The 17,637-nt window shown below is 37.7% G+C and overlaps 1 protein-coding gene across 2 annotated transcripts; it reads left to right on the plus strand.

The window, feature by feature from the left end:
- Positions 1–714: 714 nt before the first annotated feature.
- Positions 715–17,322, plus strand: LOC129759361 (ras-related protein rab7). 2 transcript variants are annotated; one of them, XM_055756787.1, is made up of 5 exons: positions 715–869; positions 15,014–15,250; positions 15,311–15,529; positions 15,591–15,728; positions 15,798–17,322. In XM_055756787.1, exons 2-5 carry the CDS (start codon positions 15,071–15,073, stop codon positions 15,885–15,887), a joined length of 627 nt encoding a protein of 208 aa, XP_055612762.1. In that variant the 5' UTR covers positions 715–869; positions 15,014–15,070; the 3' UTR covers positions 15,888–17,322. The 2 variants fall into 2 exon arrangements, with proteins under 2 accessions (XP_055612762.1, XP_055612763.1); XM_055756788.1 differs by having other exon boundaries at positions 752–861.
- Positions 17,323–17,637: the final 315 nt, after the last annotated feature.

The following is a 17,637-nucleotide window of genomic DNA, read 5'->3' on the forward strand; positions in this document are numbered from 1 at the left end:
TGCGATTTCACCGCTAGAGCGAGCTGATCAGTGTTTGTCATTATTAATGCGACCGAAGTTAGGGTGCCATCTTTGGGCGTTTTATGAATAGCCCGTCAAGTAAGCGTCACAACATCATAACTCAAATGCACTGGGAATAAAAACTGAAGTAAAATATTCGTAGCGTATATAGTATATACAAAAAATTAAATTTTGTAATTTATGAAATTTATTGGTTATCAACTTCAATGCAGCCTGTTAGTTACAATTAACTTTATAATCAGGTTTAGGAAAACACCTTTGAATAACATTCTCTTTACTTATTGAGTGTACCGTTCTTTGTTCTTGTTTCAGTTTGTGTTTGTTCTTATAGAAATTGAATTGTTTGACTTACATGATTGTTAAAAATTGAAACATAACATTTTCTTCTCAAAAAAAATTGTTGTGAATCACAAGTTATTTAAATTTATTTTGTGAAATTGAACAAATAATGCAGACCTTATTTTTTAAAGTAAATAAATTGTTCAATAGGTATCACAAAAATAGGTACAAATTTGTAAATTAAAAGAAAACTGAACAATCAGAAAACTTTGCACCCCCGTAAAATACGACCATCAAACATCACCACCGTCACGGCGTCACCAAACATCACATTGAAAGTCTTGAATGTGTGTGCGTGATATGGAAAAATCTTTTCGAAAACAATCAAATATGTGTTAGTGTGTTAGGTCCGACAGTGGCTGGCCGAACGAAGGGAAAAGAGAAACATTCGTAATCATCGTGACAACCCAGTCACAGTTCAGTTTCTCTGAAAAATAAGAGATTTTTTACTGGAATTCACGTTTGTAATTGAAAATTTCGTGCAAATTATAATACTTAAAGGTAACCTGGTGAGTGTTTTTAGGTTTTTAACAGTGAAAAATAGTGATAAGTTCTACGAAAGTCATAACTTCGAATGTGAAAAATGGGCTGACGCAGTGGTGTTTTTCTTCCTCTGTGTTGGATTTTTTTTTGTTTTCTGGTTTGAAAGAAGGGGGATTGTGTAAATTCCTTTGTTGAAGTAACTCGTCCTATATGGAAATCATAATCCGGGACAATCCCGTTTAAATACGTTTCCCATAATTATGCGAACAAAATAGTACACCTGTTAATCGTCCCCCGGAAGTGCCACTGGATTATCAAAATGACCCCGAAAATCTGGCTGCAAGAAGAAAAGCGAAGAAGACTAATGACGTTGTTGGGTTGCCTTGCCTCAGCGCCCTCCCGCGTATCCCGCGAGAAACCCATCCAGTTTATTTTTTGTCCATCCATACGGACACCTCACGTCACGTTCTTGTTATACGGGTTCCCTGCTAATCATACATCCAGCAGTCCCTAGAGACATGAATCAGACCGAACGCAAACACGAATTGTGGACAGGAAGGGAAAACAAAATAAACCCCCAGTTAAAAAAATGAATTCATTCAATGTTAAAACTCTGCAAGGCAACAGATAAGCTTCCCAAATCTTTTCTTTAAATACTCATATTTTCGATCCCAATTAGAATGTGGGTCTTTGGCTTGATAACGCCCCTCGACTTCCCATAAATAAACATCATGGATCATAATCTCTCCTGAAAACGTCCATCTTCAGCAGTTTAAGAGCAAGGCGACATTCGTCGTAGTTAAACTAGAGCAACAACACAAATATTGCGTCGCATCTACACGGCCTGATCGAGCATCGATCAGCCATCAGTTTGAAGTTTTCTTGGTACATGCATAGCAAAGCAATTGCATTATACCTAGATGCCTTTAGCTAGCGATCATAAGCATTCGCTGGTTTTTGTCTATTTCGTTCGCACTTCTTTCTTACAACGCCTCTGCTGCAGTATTTTACAATGAACGTTCAAAATATCTATTATGAGTAGGTACCTTTTTTGCGTTTTTTTCTCTCTTCAGCGTGTTGTGGTTCTTAAAAGTGCTAAACTAATATATTTACTATCCCGCTGACTTTCCAGCAATTTTAATTGCAAACTAAATTATTGGAGATCCAGCAATATCAATTGCTGGAAACCAGCTATCGCAATTGCTGGAAATAAGCTTTGTTCATAAAACAAGCGGATTTTTTGGACTATAAATAAGATTTTAAATTTGAACTCCCATGGCAGTCTTATTTACAAAAAGAAATGTGTTTGTTATTTTTTCTTGAGCGACCTTTATGTTAATATTTATAAATACCTAACATAAAATTAAATAGTATCTGCCAGTGGATTGGCCGTGCGCTTCATGCCAAGTATTGCACATCATGCTTCATCTGAAATAAAAATAAAAATTATTAGTTTTTTAACGGAATACTTTTATCTCTTCGGAAAAATATACCTTTGGTTTAAATCGTTTAAATGCTTCAGCGCTGGAAAATGAAGACAAACACTTTTCGCGTGCAACCAAAAACAATGAGCCAAAACAAAAACTAATTCAATTTGACAGATCGATTGCTGGTTTTTCTGCAATAAAGATCCAGCGCTGGAAAAACCAACAAAAAGGAGAATGTTTGCTGGTTTCCAGCAACAATTTGGATTGCTGGACTTTTTCAGCAATTTTTTTTGCTAAAAATCGAGGCAAAAATTCACTGTGTAAGATCTGTCAAAAGGTGGGAGAAATTTTAGCTGCATCCCACTAGTGCAAAACCATCACTCAAATTAGGCAACGCTTCCATTGCCTATTGTGCATGAAAAATCTGCAAAAGTAACTGGTGCTCAGTAGCTTTTAATAATCGTTTAATAATGTTTACCGAACAAACTGTGTAAAAGTTGTCAATTCGATGTTTTAGTAATATTTTTAAGTTTCAGATAGTCAGTTTGTTATTTTTTATTAACTGTTTGTTTTAATTGTCCAAGAACTAGTATTTTATTTTATTTAGGGGAAGTAAGGGCATAATGGCCACCTTAAGGAAAACGCTTATTTAACCATAGAAAACAGCTACAATATGTGAGTTACAACATTGTTTCGTGTTCAGACATTAAAATAGTTCGTTTCTTAATTGGCTGAAACTTGAAAAAGTAGATAAAAACGTTTAAAAATGCATTTAAAAAATTTTTGCCGAAAGCTGAAAACCAGTCACTTGAGAACATAACTGTTACGTGAGAACATAACTGGTTTTTTCAATATTTTTGTAAAAATAATAAGATTCTTTTTTGGTGAAAAATTAATGGGATACTTAAATTTTAATTTTATTTATTCCGTCTATCGACATAACAATAGTCTAATTCACTCGGTCTATGACAACTGTTCTCCAGCTTTTCGGGCATCTTACATACGCCAGATCACGCTTCATTTTGGTCTAATCAGTTCGTTGCGCCCCTGCTGGTCTCGTTCATACCGGGTTCGCCGTAGAGTCGCGCGAGTTTGTGATTCATCCTTCGTCTCCACACTTCGTTTTCCTGCACGCCTTGTTAATTTCTTAACACTCGTCGCTCGAATACACCAAGTGTGCGCAGGTCCTCCTCGAGCAATATCCATGTCTCGTGCCCGTAGAAAACAACCGGTCTAATGAGCGTCATGTAAAGGTTACACTTCGTGCGTGGGCTAAGCTTTCTCGACTGGTCGATGGCTGGTCCGTTTTGAACCTTCTGGTTTGAATTCTTCCTCCTGGCAGACCTGAGCGTTAAAATCCCCGATGACGATTCTTATATCATTTTTTGGACAGCGATCGTATTCACGCTCCAGCTGCGCGTAGAATTCGTCTTTGTCGTCACCGGTACTTCCGAAATGAGGAACGTTGATGATGCTGATGTTGAAGAAGCAGCCCTTAATTCTCAACCGGCACATTCGTGGGTCGTTCGGCCACCAACCGATCACGCGCTTTTGCATCTTTCCCATCACTATTAAAGCTGTTCCAAACTCGTGTGTGTTGCCGCAGCTCTGGTAGATGGTATGATTATCTTGGAACGCACGTACCCTGGAGCATATACCTGCAGCGCTACGATGTCGAATTTGCGGCTCTTCTTTTCGATGCAGAGCACTGCCCATGAAATTTAGAGATCGTGTTGATGCAGCACTTGGGCAGTGGAAAGGAGAGACTTTGACTACTTGGAGGTAGAATTTGGAATACTTTATTTAACTAATTTCGCTACCTTATATACTAAACAGTTTCTGTGGTTACATATAGAATACTTGTTTATTAATTATGTGTATGTTGTTACGTGTCCCATCGATTGCTTCGATTGGACAAATCTCAACACTCCTCCTCAACATACACATTCGCAGTCTTTTAACTGCCTTCGGTGGCTCCTCCTGAAGATGAGGCTACTTCTCTTCAACGCACGCACCGGAACACGCACTTGCCCCTGTCGATGACCTTCCATGGCTCCAGTTCGACGACCTCCACCGGGATCTGACACAACGACCTCCCAATGGCTCTGGCCCGACGACCTTCCATGGCTCTGGTCTCAGCGCTCTTCCTGTGGCTCGAAGCTTTCTCCTTCGCCTCGACGCCTTTCCTGAGGCCTGCGCCTCCCAGTGGTTCCAGCCCGACGACCTCAACTTGGCTTTCCGGTCCGACGACCTTCCATGGCACCGGCTTGGCGACCTTCCGTGGTACCTGCTCGTAAGTCCTCCAGTGGCTCCTGGTCCAACGACCACCACCTGGTTCCTGACTTGACGTTCCATGATACCGGCCCGCCAACCCTCCATGGCTTTCGGTACGACGACCACAATCGTGGTCCCAGTCCTAAGACCTTCCATGGCACCGATCCGACGACCTCCCAGTGGCTCCGGTCCGACGACCTTGTTGGTTCCGGCTCGACGCTCTTCTATTGACCCGACGCCTCACCAATGGCACGACGACCTTCCTCTGGCTCCCTGCTCGCCGACCTTCCTATGGATTCCGGTCAGCCCGCAATGGATTCGCCCCAACGACCTCCCTTGGCACCTGTCCAGTCGTTTTTCCTGGCTTGTCGATCTACACCTGGCGTCCCGGTCCGACGACCTTCCAGATGACTCCTGGTCCTACAACCTTCCACGGTTCCCGGCTCGTTGACTTTCCTTGGCTTTGGCTCGTTGTCCTTCCATCGGCGTCCTGGCTGGATGACTGTCCACTTTTGATTCCACTCCTCCTTTCCACTAGTGCTGGGCCCATAGCCTCCTGATGCAGCAGGCAGTGGAAAGGAGAGACTTTGACTACTTGGAGGAGGATTTTTTAATACTTTATTTAACTAATTTCGCTGCCTTATATACTTAATAGTTTCTATGGTTACTTGTTTATAAATTATGTGTATGTTGTTATGTGTCCCATCGATTGTTTCGATTGGACAAATCTCAACAGATCGGCAGTTCCATGTTCCAAGTTTCCAATCACTAGTCTCTTCCCGTCGCGTAGTTTTTGCCGATTTCCATCCAAAATTCACGGGCTCGCAAGGCCCGCAGCTAACCCCACTATCTCGCAGGAGGACCGTTGTGAAGTTACTGTTTTGGGTCCCGAACAAAACCAGAACGTTATTGCACTCCGCACTCCGCTCCTGACATGTAGAACAGACGCGTACATAATGACATTCAGTTAGTCACAAAATCGACCGTCCACTCATTTTGTATTCTTATTCATTGAAATGAAAGGCGTTTATCAATAAAAAAAAATCCATAGGGAGGCCTGTAGATCTTAGAGCATTGAATTTATCAACTCAACGATGCTACAAATTTCAAATGGATTATTTGAACATCCTATGACATGACCTGTAATTTTCCGTAAAGAAATTGGGTTGACCAAGTGATCACTTCTTCCAGTACGAAATCGAACGAACGAAATGTTTATGGGCTGTCGCTCTGCGAGATGGTAGCTTTCTTTCAAGCTTTAATTAAAAGCACATCATCGCACTAAAACATTGAAAACCAAACTTCACTTCACTCACACAATGATTGTGTTTATATTGTTTACGGTAATGTAAATTGAACTGGTGCACGAGTATGCGTGAAAATGTTTGAATGTTTGAAGAGGTTGAACCCCATCCCGTAATCTAATTAGTTGACGCTAGTGTTACGTCGCGAAAATTTCGTGGAAGCCGATATAGGATCTGCTTAGAGGCTGGTAAAGAATCCTTCCAAGAAATGAAAAATCTTGGAATCTGAAACTGGAAGTATACTCCACCTACTACGGTGGCCAGAAATCTCTCTTTATAGACATCGCGACGCTCACATGTACTCATGAAAATCAAATGTTGTCATACTCGATGCTTGATTCGATAATTGAATAAAAAGGTGTACTTTTACTGTACGGTCAATTATGTGACCTCTTTTATACTTACTCTCTTAATGGCCCTCGTCGATTCTCCGGCGCATAGGGTCGTGGTAAAAGACCTCCACTGTTGACGACCTGAAGCCAGCGTCTTCACTTGGTCTCAGTCAAGATTCTCGTCGACAGTTCGGATTTCGGCGGCTAGGCTTCGCCGCCACGAGTTTCTGGGTCTGCCTCTCCTTTGATGTCCTTCTGGATTCCATTCAAGCGCCTTTCTGCAAATATCATTTTCATCCCTTCGCAGCGTGTGCCCAATCCATCTCCACTTACGTTCCCGAATCTCGATTTCTAGTGCCCTTTGATGACACCGGCTATGTCGTTCCTCATTTGAGATCCAGTTTCCAGGCCACCAAGCGCGCGGATGATACTCCGCCGGCAGCGATTCACAAATACTTGCAATGTGCATCAAGTTTCACACCCGTACAACAATACGGATTTGACGTTTGAGTTGAAGATTCGGATTTTCTTTCGTGACCGCCAGATGTTTCGGAGACTCGCAAACGCAAATCGGGCCTTTCTGATCCGGGTTTCGATGTCTTTCTTGGTACCACCATCAGGCGTTATCTGGCTACAAATATACCGGAAGCACTCCACTTTCTCAACTTGTTGCCCAACTACCACGAAATTGGAAGATTTCACTGTGTGGATTTCCATCGACTTGGTCTCTCCGACATTGATTTTGAGACCTGCTGCCTTGGAGCTTTCGGTGAGGTCGTCGAGTTTGCTCTGCATATCCGGTTGTGTTTGACTCCTTCTCGTGATCCGATCTGGCCCAAATTTGGCATGAGATCTTGTACTAGGCCTAGGATCAATTTTAGCCTGCTGCGCATAACATTTCACAAGTTTGAAAGTTCCCATACAAATTTGGGGCCATCTATCGCAATGTGGTGGAAAGAGAGGTGATGAGAAAGAAACGTTGCAAAAGTGGAAGTAAAGTTTTTTCTTCGTAAACATAGTTACCATGACAGAAGTGACGTTACTACCGACCATTTTCGCGACGCATTTTGCTTAGGATAAATGAAGCTCCCTGACAACGACGCGTAGCGACGCAGGGCTTGTTTATGTTTATTTTACTTTTTTCTCTCCGACGTTCAGGCGATGAATCGCTGCCGAATTTGGGTGATGGTTTTCCATAAGTGCAAGTAGGATGCAGCTAAAATTTCACCCAACTTTTTTTTTTTTTTGTAAATTCTTTATTTGAAACGGCTCATACCTTTAGGCTTTAAGGAGCCAAACTCTTTTTGTTTTTTTTACAATAGTTTGCTTACTTCTAGTTCACTTTTTTTTTAAGAAAAGAAAATAGATAGGGAAATATGAAAATAAAAAGAATTATAGACGAAGATCAATAGCTTTAAGGAAAAGATATATTTCGAACATGTAGTCTAAGTCTATCACTGCCAGCACATCTCTCACTGGAACATAGGGTGGTTTTCCTCGGGCCCGAAGGGAGTCTATGAAATTCGTCCTAGCGACAAGATGGACCTCGCACGACCAAACAATATGCTCGATGTCGTGGTAACCTTGGCCCAAACTACACAAATTGCTGCCAGCAATATCAAAACGATAGAGTACCGCGTCTAAGGAACAATGATTAGACATGAGACGGGAAAATATACGAATAAAATCCCGACTCAAGTTCAATCTATTAAACCATGGTTTAAGGCTTACCTTTGGGATAATCGAATGGAACCACCGACTCTGGTCATCCTCGTCCCATTTGCGCTGCCAGTTGACAAGAGAGTTTTTTCGAACTAAAAAGTAAAATTCGTTGAAGGCAATTTCACCCAACTTCTGACAGATCTTACGGTTTTTCTTAAGGAGAGAAAGAATAACTTTTCGATTCCATCGCCCATAGTGTGCGTTCCTTTGCGCCATCTTAGTAAAAGTGTACCTCATTGCATCTATCGTACACCCATGACCAAATTTGCGTTAAGCTTCAATGTTTGATATTTTCTCGCGAATCTTCAACACACAAAAAAGCATTTAATCGAATTTATAAATATTAACTTTGATGAATTTTATGACATTACGCCAAACCTTTCCAATCATGCAATCTATCTGGAATCAGTTTTTTTAATCTGAACAAATTCTGAAGAAAGCCACACCCAAGCAGGGTGATTTATCAAAATATAATGACATTTTTTACACTACCGGATGTTCTCCTACTTGAAAATACTTCATTGTGCTCAGCAAATTCGAGTTGAATAAATAATATTTAGTAATTTGTCAACTATAGGGCTGAACAGTTCATTATTACAAAAAGGAGAATCATTTCATCCATTAACAAAACTTAAATATTTTAAATATATTCTAAGTTTAATAGAAGTATCTTCAGTTTAAAAGATCATTTTTGAAAACACATTAGTGTATCAGGAACAAGAATTAGGAAAACAAGTTAGTTTAAAAAAAAATCAAATACCTTTTAGTTTTATTTTTTAAACTTTTTATCACAGCCTCAAAGATAGAAATAGGTGTTTCCTTAAGAAAAAACTAGGAGCATAGGAGGTGTAGGAAAACTCGATCGCACCATTCACCAAAATGGATCCTGATCTATAACCTTTCCCCTACTAACACAACCCTTTCCTTTGATATTTGAATATAGATTCGCAGACGTATAAACGGTTTCTATAAGAGGCGATATTGATTTACCTTTGTTTCTGAATTTTTCAAAACTAGTTTTTGGATTATATAGAGATAAGAGGTTGTCGATTGAACCTAAAAAGTATCAAACTAACATTCCTTCCTGTTTCCCCCATTGACTACTAGGACGTGGCCGGCGCCGTTATTGATCATTTTCAAAGGGAGAGCATGAGTTTTGTGCATTGTGAATGAACTGCTAGTCCCAAGCACCATTCTTTTGGCCCTTGCACAAAGCTGATGGCCTCGATCAATCACGGAGTAGCAACCATTGGCGAGGTAGAACTTGTTCTGCTTAGCCACGCCAGCGATCATGGAATTTGAAGTGCATAAGTTGAACAAAGTCTAATCAAATATTTTATCTGAACTGTTAAATGAATGATCATATCTAAGCTCTTCAAGTTCAATGATTTAAGGTGGATATGAGTAGTCAACTAAGCTAACTAAGCTATAGGGCTGATAGGAAGAACTGACTCATGGGGGGGGTTTTCGTGACCATTTTTTATATGACATTTTTGCCCAAACAATGCATGAATAAAAAATATTAAAAATATTATCTTTGAAAACATTTAATTATTCATTTTTAAGTTTTTTCAAATAAACAGTTTTTCGTGTTGAATAGAAATTTTTGAAAATACATCTTAAAATTTTTGAAGGATTTGTATAAAGAATCCTTAAGTAAAAAATAGGAAACTTTCTTATATCGATGGTTGAAATCGAAGTATTTGCATCTAAATCTGGTTTATTTAGCTCAATATTGCCGGAAATTTTTCCGCACTTATCCGGGCCGGGAGAATACGGGCTATTTTATTTAAAACCTGGCGAAATTCAGGCATTCTATTTCCAAATTTTCAAACCAAAATCTAGACAATATCTGGAAAAATTTGACAAAAATCCAGGAACTATTCAGCAAAAATGAAGGATAAAAATCATTTGAATCATTTTTTTTTACATCGAAAAACAAAATCAGATTTTGGATCATATTTCAGGCTCCAAAAAAATCGTTCATGTTTATTTTTATAAATCTAACTTGAAAAATTCCATTGTTAGGCGAAAAAGTTTAAAATAATAATGATGCAATTTAAATTTATCATTTGATTTCCAAAAAAAATGTGAATGAACCTGGACAACATCAGGAGATTTTCAACAAAATTTGTGCAACAGGGCTGGGCCATTTTTTACAATTTTGTTTAATGAATATTCGGGCATGTCCAGGTAAAACCCGGTAATCTGGCCAGCTGAATTTTGCTTATTTAATTCAATTTTTAAAGAAAGGCTTCAATTTTGAAAAAAAATCTAAAAATTAATCTAATTTTAAAAAATAAAAGTAAAGGATAAAAATTTTGCGATTCGAATCTTTTTCAGGAAAACTCGATCATAAGTAATTAAAGATTTTAGTTTGAAATTTTGTTCTTGAAAAATCTGCAATATTCATTATGTTTTACAAAACGCCAAACCATATGGATTTCCCTGCAATTTTTTAAAAGAAGGTACATCATTCTTCATCATCAATTACCTTTCATAATAAATCATTTCCTGTGGATGGCTTTTTAAAAATAAGTTTTTCAAAAGACAAAAGTTGCAAAATGAACTCAAATTCTTCTTAAGTTTTGTCATTTTTAGCTAAATTGTGCAAACGATTTGACTTTGGTTAAATTTTCATAATCGATTTGTTGAATTGGAATTATGAGCCTGCCAAGGCCGGATTAAGGGGGGGGCAAAGGGGGCAATTGCCCCGGGCCCCCCGAGGGAAAAAAAGTTTAACATTACTTGAAATATAACAAGGGGCCTCCGTGAAATAATATCTAGAAAAGTTTTTCAAGTTAAGGGGGCCCCCTAGAGTAAGTAGTGAAAAAGTTCTCCCGCATTTTGCGCTCTGAGAATATCAAAACTTTGGTATTGAATTTCAAAATTTTCAATTCAAAATCTGGACAAATATATTGTAAACTAAATTCGAAAAAAATAATGAAGAATATGAGGCAAAATACCTTCATTTTTCTTTTTTTTTATCGATACGTAAATATTCTGAATTCAGTATATCATTTTCCAAATGATCATTCTCAAATTATCATAAAAACGATCTAAAGGTTGAGTTTCCAATATCATTGAGTAATTTTCTTAACATGAATATTTCTATGTATTTAATCTTATCTTTATCCAGATTCAATTCATTGAGATTTTCAGGTCTTGTGGTGTTCTACAGCTACTGAAGTTCAGTTTCATGGTTTTTCTGAATTTTGAGAACTCAGGATCTTTGTTTAAGGTAATAAACTCATTCGGATTCCTTTTTTCAATGATAACTGATTCTATGATTTAAATATTTAATCTCTATTCCGATTTTATCTTCAATCGATCATTTTTGCTCTTTCACCCCTTGAGCTTTGAGGGCATCCAATTAAATTTTTGTCACATTTAGAATAACAATTTGATAACCTTTTTTTTATCTGATTAGAATCATATTCATAACATTTTTTTTTGTGTTTCAAAGATATAAAATTGAAGTTCATATGTGGTGAAATTTCTGCTTTGGCTCTGATTGTAACTTTGAATCTTTTTATCAAACTTAATTAATATTTTTTTCTCAAAACTTGATTTGAATTTATGATTTAGATTTGAGGCACTGAATTCTGGTTCGGAATATAACCTGATTGTTATTCCTGAATTCTTAAACTCTTGTATCTGTACATCTACGGAATTTGAGTTTAATTATTTTGTTTATTTTTTTGAATTGTGTCTTCTATGTTTTAAATCTTCATTATACTTCCCAATTGTCATGAGGTAAATATTTCCCGATAAAACAAAAATGAGAAATAAATTTTGCAATTTTCAGCTCATATCAGAGCATTCATTTTTTTTAAATTTCTAAACTCTTCCGCGATGTTTGCACGTGATTAATTTACAATTTTTATTTGAAGGTACCAAAAACTATCTTCTAGGCAGACAACATGGCTATTTGAAGACAGTGTGCTGAATTCATCTCCAGTTCTTTTACACGTTTAAAATGTTTTGTATTCTCTGGGCATTTGAAAAAAAATCGAATCATAGGGGCCCCCCGAGAAAAATTGCCCCGGGCCCCCCGATGGCTTAATCCGGCCCTGGAGCCTGCATCTCTTGCAATTTCAATTCCTTACCGCAATATTCTTCTTGGTCATTTTATTTCGATTGTGGAACTCATTAACGAGCTGAATCTGAATCTTTATTTTAAACCTGAATTTAAAATTTTAATTTTCAATCTGTTTCGGGATTCCAATACGTTTTTGGAAAAGAACAAGAAAACGTTTTCTGAATGTGGAATTAAGAGCCAAGAATTGAAATCAGTTCCAGAGCCCTCAATCATGAATCCATAATTTCTTGCAAATTCATGAACTTCGAATCTGAATGTGAAACAAAAAACTCAGAATGATTTCCAGGTTTTTTTTTTTATTTTCGGAAAAAATTTAACTAAATGTCAAAAATGGGATGAGTTTCGAAAATCATGAATCAAATTTTGAAGGAAATGTAAACCCAAATTTATACGATGATTTCAAACACAGCTTTCCATTTCAATTTTAAATTATGATTCGAACTAAAAATCAAGAATCTGGACATAGTTCAAAATATTAAAACACAAATAGAGTTTCAATTTTGATTATAAGGAACCAGAATCTCTAAAATGAGTCAAATCTTATTTAAAATTGATTATTCAGAAATGAATTCCTATCAATAAGTGAGAAAATTTCGAAAAACTGTAGCTGAATTCTGAACCAGGGATCAGTTTTCGAGGATCTGACATCAGTTCTAAGTCAAGATAAAAATTGATTAGGAATAAAAAATTTGGAGTGTAGAGTTCAATACCTCGCTTGCTTTTGATGGACCCTCATGGGGGGGGTTTAACCCCCAAAACCCCCCCCCGTTCCTACGGCCATGGGCTGAACAGTTCATTATTGAACTGAACACATTAATGTAATCAATATAAACGTAATGAATAATTGATACAAAGAAAAACATAGCTATCTACCATCAAGTCACCATTCACCGCCCAGACACCATTTACCGCCCAAAATCACCCTTTTGTGTGTATTTCGAAAAAACTGGAATTTTTTCTCCAAAAATAAGACCTGTGTTCTGTGTCGGCATCATTGTTCGACCGTTTCACTGAAAAATCATCACTTAATTATGCTAACTATAGCCAGAAATAAAATATTTGGTTTTTCGTTTCCGGTCAAATTATTGAATTCGACGCCTGTTAGCGAACTAAGCATAATTGTGCTCCTAGGGAAAAAAGAGGTTTTGTTTACTAAATAGTACCTATTTGTCGTACAATCGACTTGAAACGATAGTTTGATTTTTGTAGAATAGATTTGCATCGGAAAATTTTCGATTTTTTCAATAGTTGTTGTTTTTTGAAACGTTTAGTGATGGGCGGTAATTGGTGTATAAATAAAAGTATGGGTTCCTAATTACCGGTCACGCACAATTTCTTTGTTTTTAACGCATGTATTGTGTCAAAAGTGTAAATTGTAAGAAGCATTTAGTTTGATTACGTTAGAAAATGATGTTTTATCGCTGAAAGTAACCGATTACTTGAGGCTGTTTGCCGGGAATCATCATTTTGTCAGTCAACGCACTTTGTTAAAATTTGTACAAAATTTGCGGGAAAGATTTCACAAAATGTATTCTCTCAAGATCCAAAATATGGTTTTGACAGCTCGTTCATGGACAATATTAAAAAGAACAGTTTCCGTGTTGTTAGATAGTTTTTCCTTAAGAAAACATTATCGATCCTCGAAAAAGTCGAGTGGGCGGTAATAGGGCCAGTTGAACACCTCAACGTTTAGTTAATTATTTTTAAAAGCGTACATTTTTCGCATTCCACTAAATTTTTTATTTAAAGTAGAGCAGTTTTGAGATGTATTGGAAAAGAAAGCGAATAAAAATCTGCCGTCGTTTTTTTATTACACATGTTTGAAGTTGAAAAACCGCTTAACTGGGCGGTAGATGGTGACATGATGGTATTTAAAAAAAAATGACATCCACCGCGTGTTTTCATCAACAAACTTATAAGCATATACCTAGTTGAGGTATGTTATCAGCTGAGCCGTTTTACATAGGTATACGATGACTACACGTTCTTGGCCTGGTCACTGCTCCAGTGCCGTTTGAAAGAAACATTCTAAGCCCAACACAGACTAGGGTACTTTATATTACACATCGTGCTGTGCAGTGCAGCAAATGTGAAACGATACGATCGGTTGCCGGTTAGAATGCAGGCCATCAGCTGGCACACGTTCATCAGTCAAGCATAAAAATAAGAAGGTTCACTACAGGCCCACTGAAGATTGAATAAAAGTGAAGTGTGCTAAATCACATTCTTCTTGAGGCTATATCTCCTTAAATTTTTTTTAGGAATCAAAACGCTGTAGCACCCTATAGGTAATTAAATAGTTTTCGCAGTAATCGTCCGTGTTTGATTTATAGAAAAAATATTTATCAAAATTCTTGTTTCCAGTTCTGTTACGAGGTGGTAAGTTTCCTTCAAAGTAAATAGTTTACCCCAATAAAAACTTTGCAGTATGCCTTCCTTATGGTCATTAACCCATAATCTCGCACAGATTTAGGGTAAACGTATGTAAGCATTTAAAAATCCACCAAGTTATTTATTTTTTGATTGTTATTGTTGTTATCTTCACTTGTGTTAGGGATCTCGTGAAAGCAACTTACACAGAGTATGGGCTTATCTGTTCAGTCTGCAGACGATTAGCCAGACTTCGCTTAACTTGAGCTATCATTAGAAAACACGCGACCTTCCACAATGTTCGAGCTACGGCAAAATTAAGTGTGCCCAACTTTTGCTGGGCTTGTTCGTTTGTCATAGGTACCTACTTCCTCGGATTGCAAATAACATAGGATAGGTTACAGTGAAACAGTAAGTTTGATCGCACAACAGGAATCAATACCTCGGTTACGCGTATCTCACTGATTCTCTAATAAGCTACTTACATGATTTGGTAGGTACATTGTATTGTAGTGATAACATTTTACGCCGAAACATATTCACCATTAAACAGTCATGCTGCCGCTCTCAATCTATCTCTGGTTTTGAATGAATAGGAAAAACAGTACTTTTTGATAAGATGCCTTTTTTCGTTTACAGCGTTCGTTTTCTGACGTTTCCATAGTAAAATCGAGTTCCTGAACGGCGGTTCCAACGATGGCCACCAGGAAGAAAGTTTTGTTGAAGGTGATCATCCTCGGAGACAGCAGCGTCGGAAAGACTTCGCTGATGAATCAGTACGTGAACAAGCGATTCTCCAACCAATACAAAGCCACTATCGGGGCGGATTTTCTGACCAAGGAGGTGGTTATCGATGATCGAGTTGTGACGATGCAGGTATGTGGATAGTTTATTTTCAAAGCGAGTGACACTTCTTAATAACCATACGCTTACTAGATATGGGACACTGCTGGCCAGGAACGGTTCCAATCTCTCGGCGTGGCCTTCTATCGGGGTGCCGATTGTTGCGTCCTAGTCTATGACACGACTGCACCAAACACCTTCAAGAATCTGGATTCGTGGCGGGATGAATTCCTGATCCAAGCAAGCCCACGTGATCCTGACCATTTCCCATTTGTTGTGCTGGGAAACAAGATTGATCTGGAGAATCGAGCTGTGAGTCGGCGCACGCTTATAGGCTTGTCCTTCCTTTCTATATCAATTATCTATCTTACAGGTATCGACGAAACGTGCCCAGCAGTGGTGCCAGGCCAAGAATGATATTCCTTATTTTGAGACGTCGGCCAAAGAAGGCATTAATGTTGATCTCGCGTTCCAGACTATTGCCAAAAATGCACTAGCCCAGGAGAGTGAGGTATGTAACAAGATCGTGGCCTTCAATTCAGGCTATCTCCTAAAACATTCTTTCTCCTCAATTCTTCAGGTTGAGCTCTACAACGAGTTTCCAGATCAGATTAAACTGAACGCGGACCGCAACAACCGACCCCGAAACGGGGATAACTGCTCATGCTAACTGCGACTAAATAGGTAAAAAATGAAAAAATCCACATCAACAAAAAGTTAAATCAATAGAAAGCGCATCGATACACTGTGCGCTAGAAATAATTGAACCATAGCTGCTGGTGCGGCCTTGTAACTCTTCGATTATATCCTGATCCCGATTTTCTCCAACTCCACTTTAATGTTGTCCTAATCACACGATAAATTCGCGCTCCCCTTCAACCATTTTACGTAGGAATAATCAGGCTGACGACGTTCCTGTTGTCAGCAAACATACACTTATAACTTCCTTCGTTTGAAAATTGGCATGCCCACATCGCTTATTAGTGTTAGGAATATTTCTTGACTCCAAGATTATTTCATTTCGATTTTGTTAATTTTGAATTCCGTGCAAAAGCCTCCCATCAAACTATTGAATTTGTGTCAGTTAAAATGTCTCTGTTGAAAACTTTAACATGAAACTCTGTGAACATGGACAACTTTATGGAAGATGTATAATAGTAAACGTAAAGATCGAAATAAATATGTCAGACGAAACACATCCGAGCAATGGAGTAGGATTCGATTGGCTGTCCGTAGTTATGTTAATGTGTAAACACGTAACCATACAAAAATGTGATTATAAAAATCTTTCAGAACTTTTTTATTTAGAATTTGAACAAAATTCAACTTTATAAAGACTCACATTACGACACTTCTCGTGTACATTTTTGGACGCTTCCGGATCACAACCTAGACAGCGCGAAAAGGACTTCGCTTGCGCGACGCTTTGAACAAATGATTAAAATATCAAAAGTTGGAACGAATTCAATTGATAAAGTTTAGCCCATTAGGAGAGCAGAGCTAAATATCAGATATAGACAAATAATACCTACTGATCAGTGTCCAAGAACAATTGAAATAGTAATGCTAAAGTAAACATTCAACAAACACGATATATAAACAGCCAATATTGCATGCTTAAACTAATCTGTTATGGCTTAAATGTTATTATTTTTTTTTTGGTTCTCCATATCACCGTTATTAGTATAAACAAAATTTCAAACCATTTTTTGCTCTGGTTTGGCGATTGATATTCGAATTGGTTACAAAATCACCATTTATCAAACATTTAACAGACAAGTGTGCAATCGCGAACATATTTCCATCCGCGTAGTAAAACAGTTCAATATCAGCATGCTGAAAAATGTTTTGAAAAATATAATGATAGACAGTAAAGGTAAATTAGTGATGTTTTTTTTTCTGTTTTCGTACATGATTTCGATATGCTATTATGAATGTATACATTATTTTTCTTTTTGGGAAGCTGAATGGATCCCATTCTAAATTCTACATTATTCGTTTCTCTTTGCTGTATGAAAAAGTTTAGAGGGATGAACTATTTAAAGTAGATATAATGAATAAAAATACTGATAAAAGGAAAACATAAAAGTGATACTAGTTATCAATAGGCTATTTATTACTAACCGAAGCAAAATCCGAAAACCAGTCTTCTCTTTGCTGATCAGCTTTTTTTTATGTTACAATGTTCAAAAATCGCAGTTGAACAGGGACAAAAAGATATGATCCCCAGGCATTGTTCCTCTACAATAATTTATTATCACGTTGTGCGAAGTCTGAAAAATCTAAAAATCCGCATTGGATAAAGCGGCATCCATAAATTACGTAACGCAAAAAGTGAACTTTTTTAACACAACCCCCTTCCCACCGTATGTCACAAATCGTCACGCTTCGAAGTCTATTAAAATTACGTAACGCTGATA

This window comes from Uranotaenia lowii, unplaced genomic scaffold (assembly GCF_029784155.1).
Source record: "Uranotaenia lowii strain MFRU-FL unplaced genomic scaffold, ASM2978415v1 HiC_scaffold_142, whole genome shotgun sequence".
Taxonomy (NCBI): Eukaryota; Metazoa; Arthropoda; class Insecta; order Diptera; family Culicidae; genus Uranotaenia; species Uranotaenia lowii.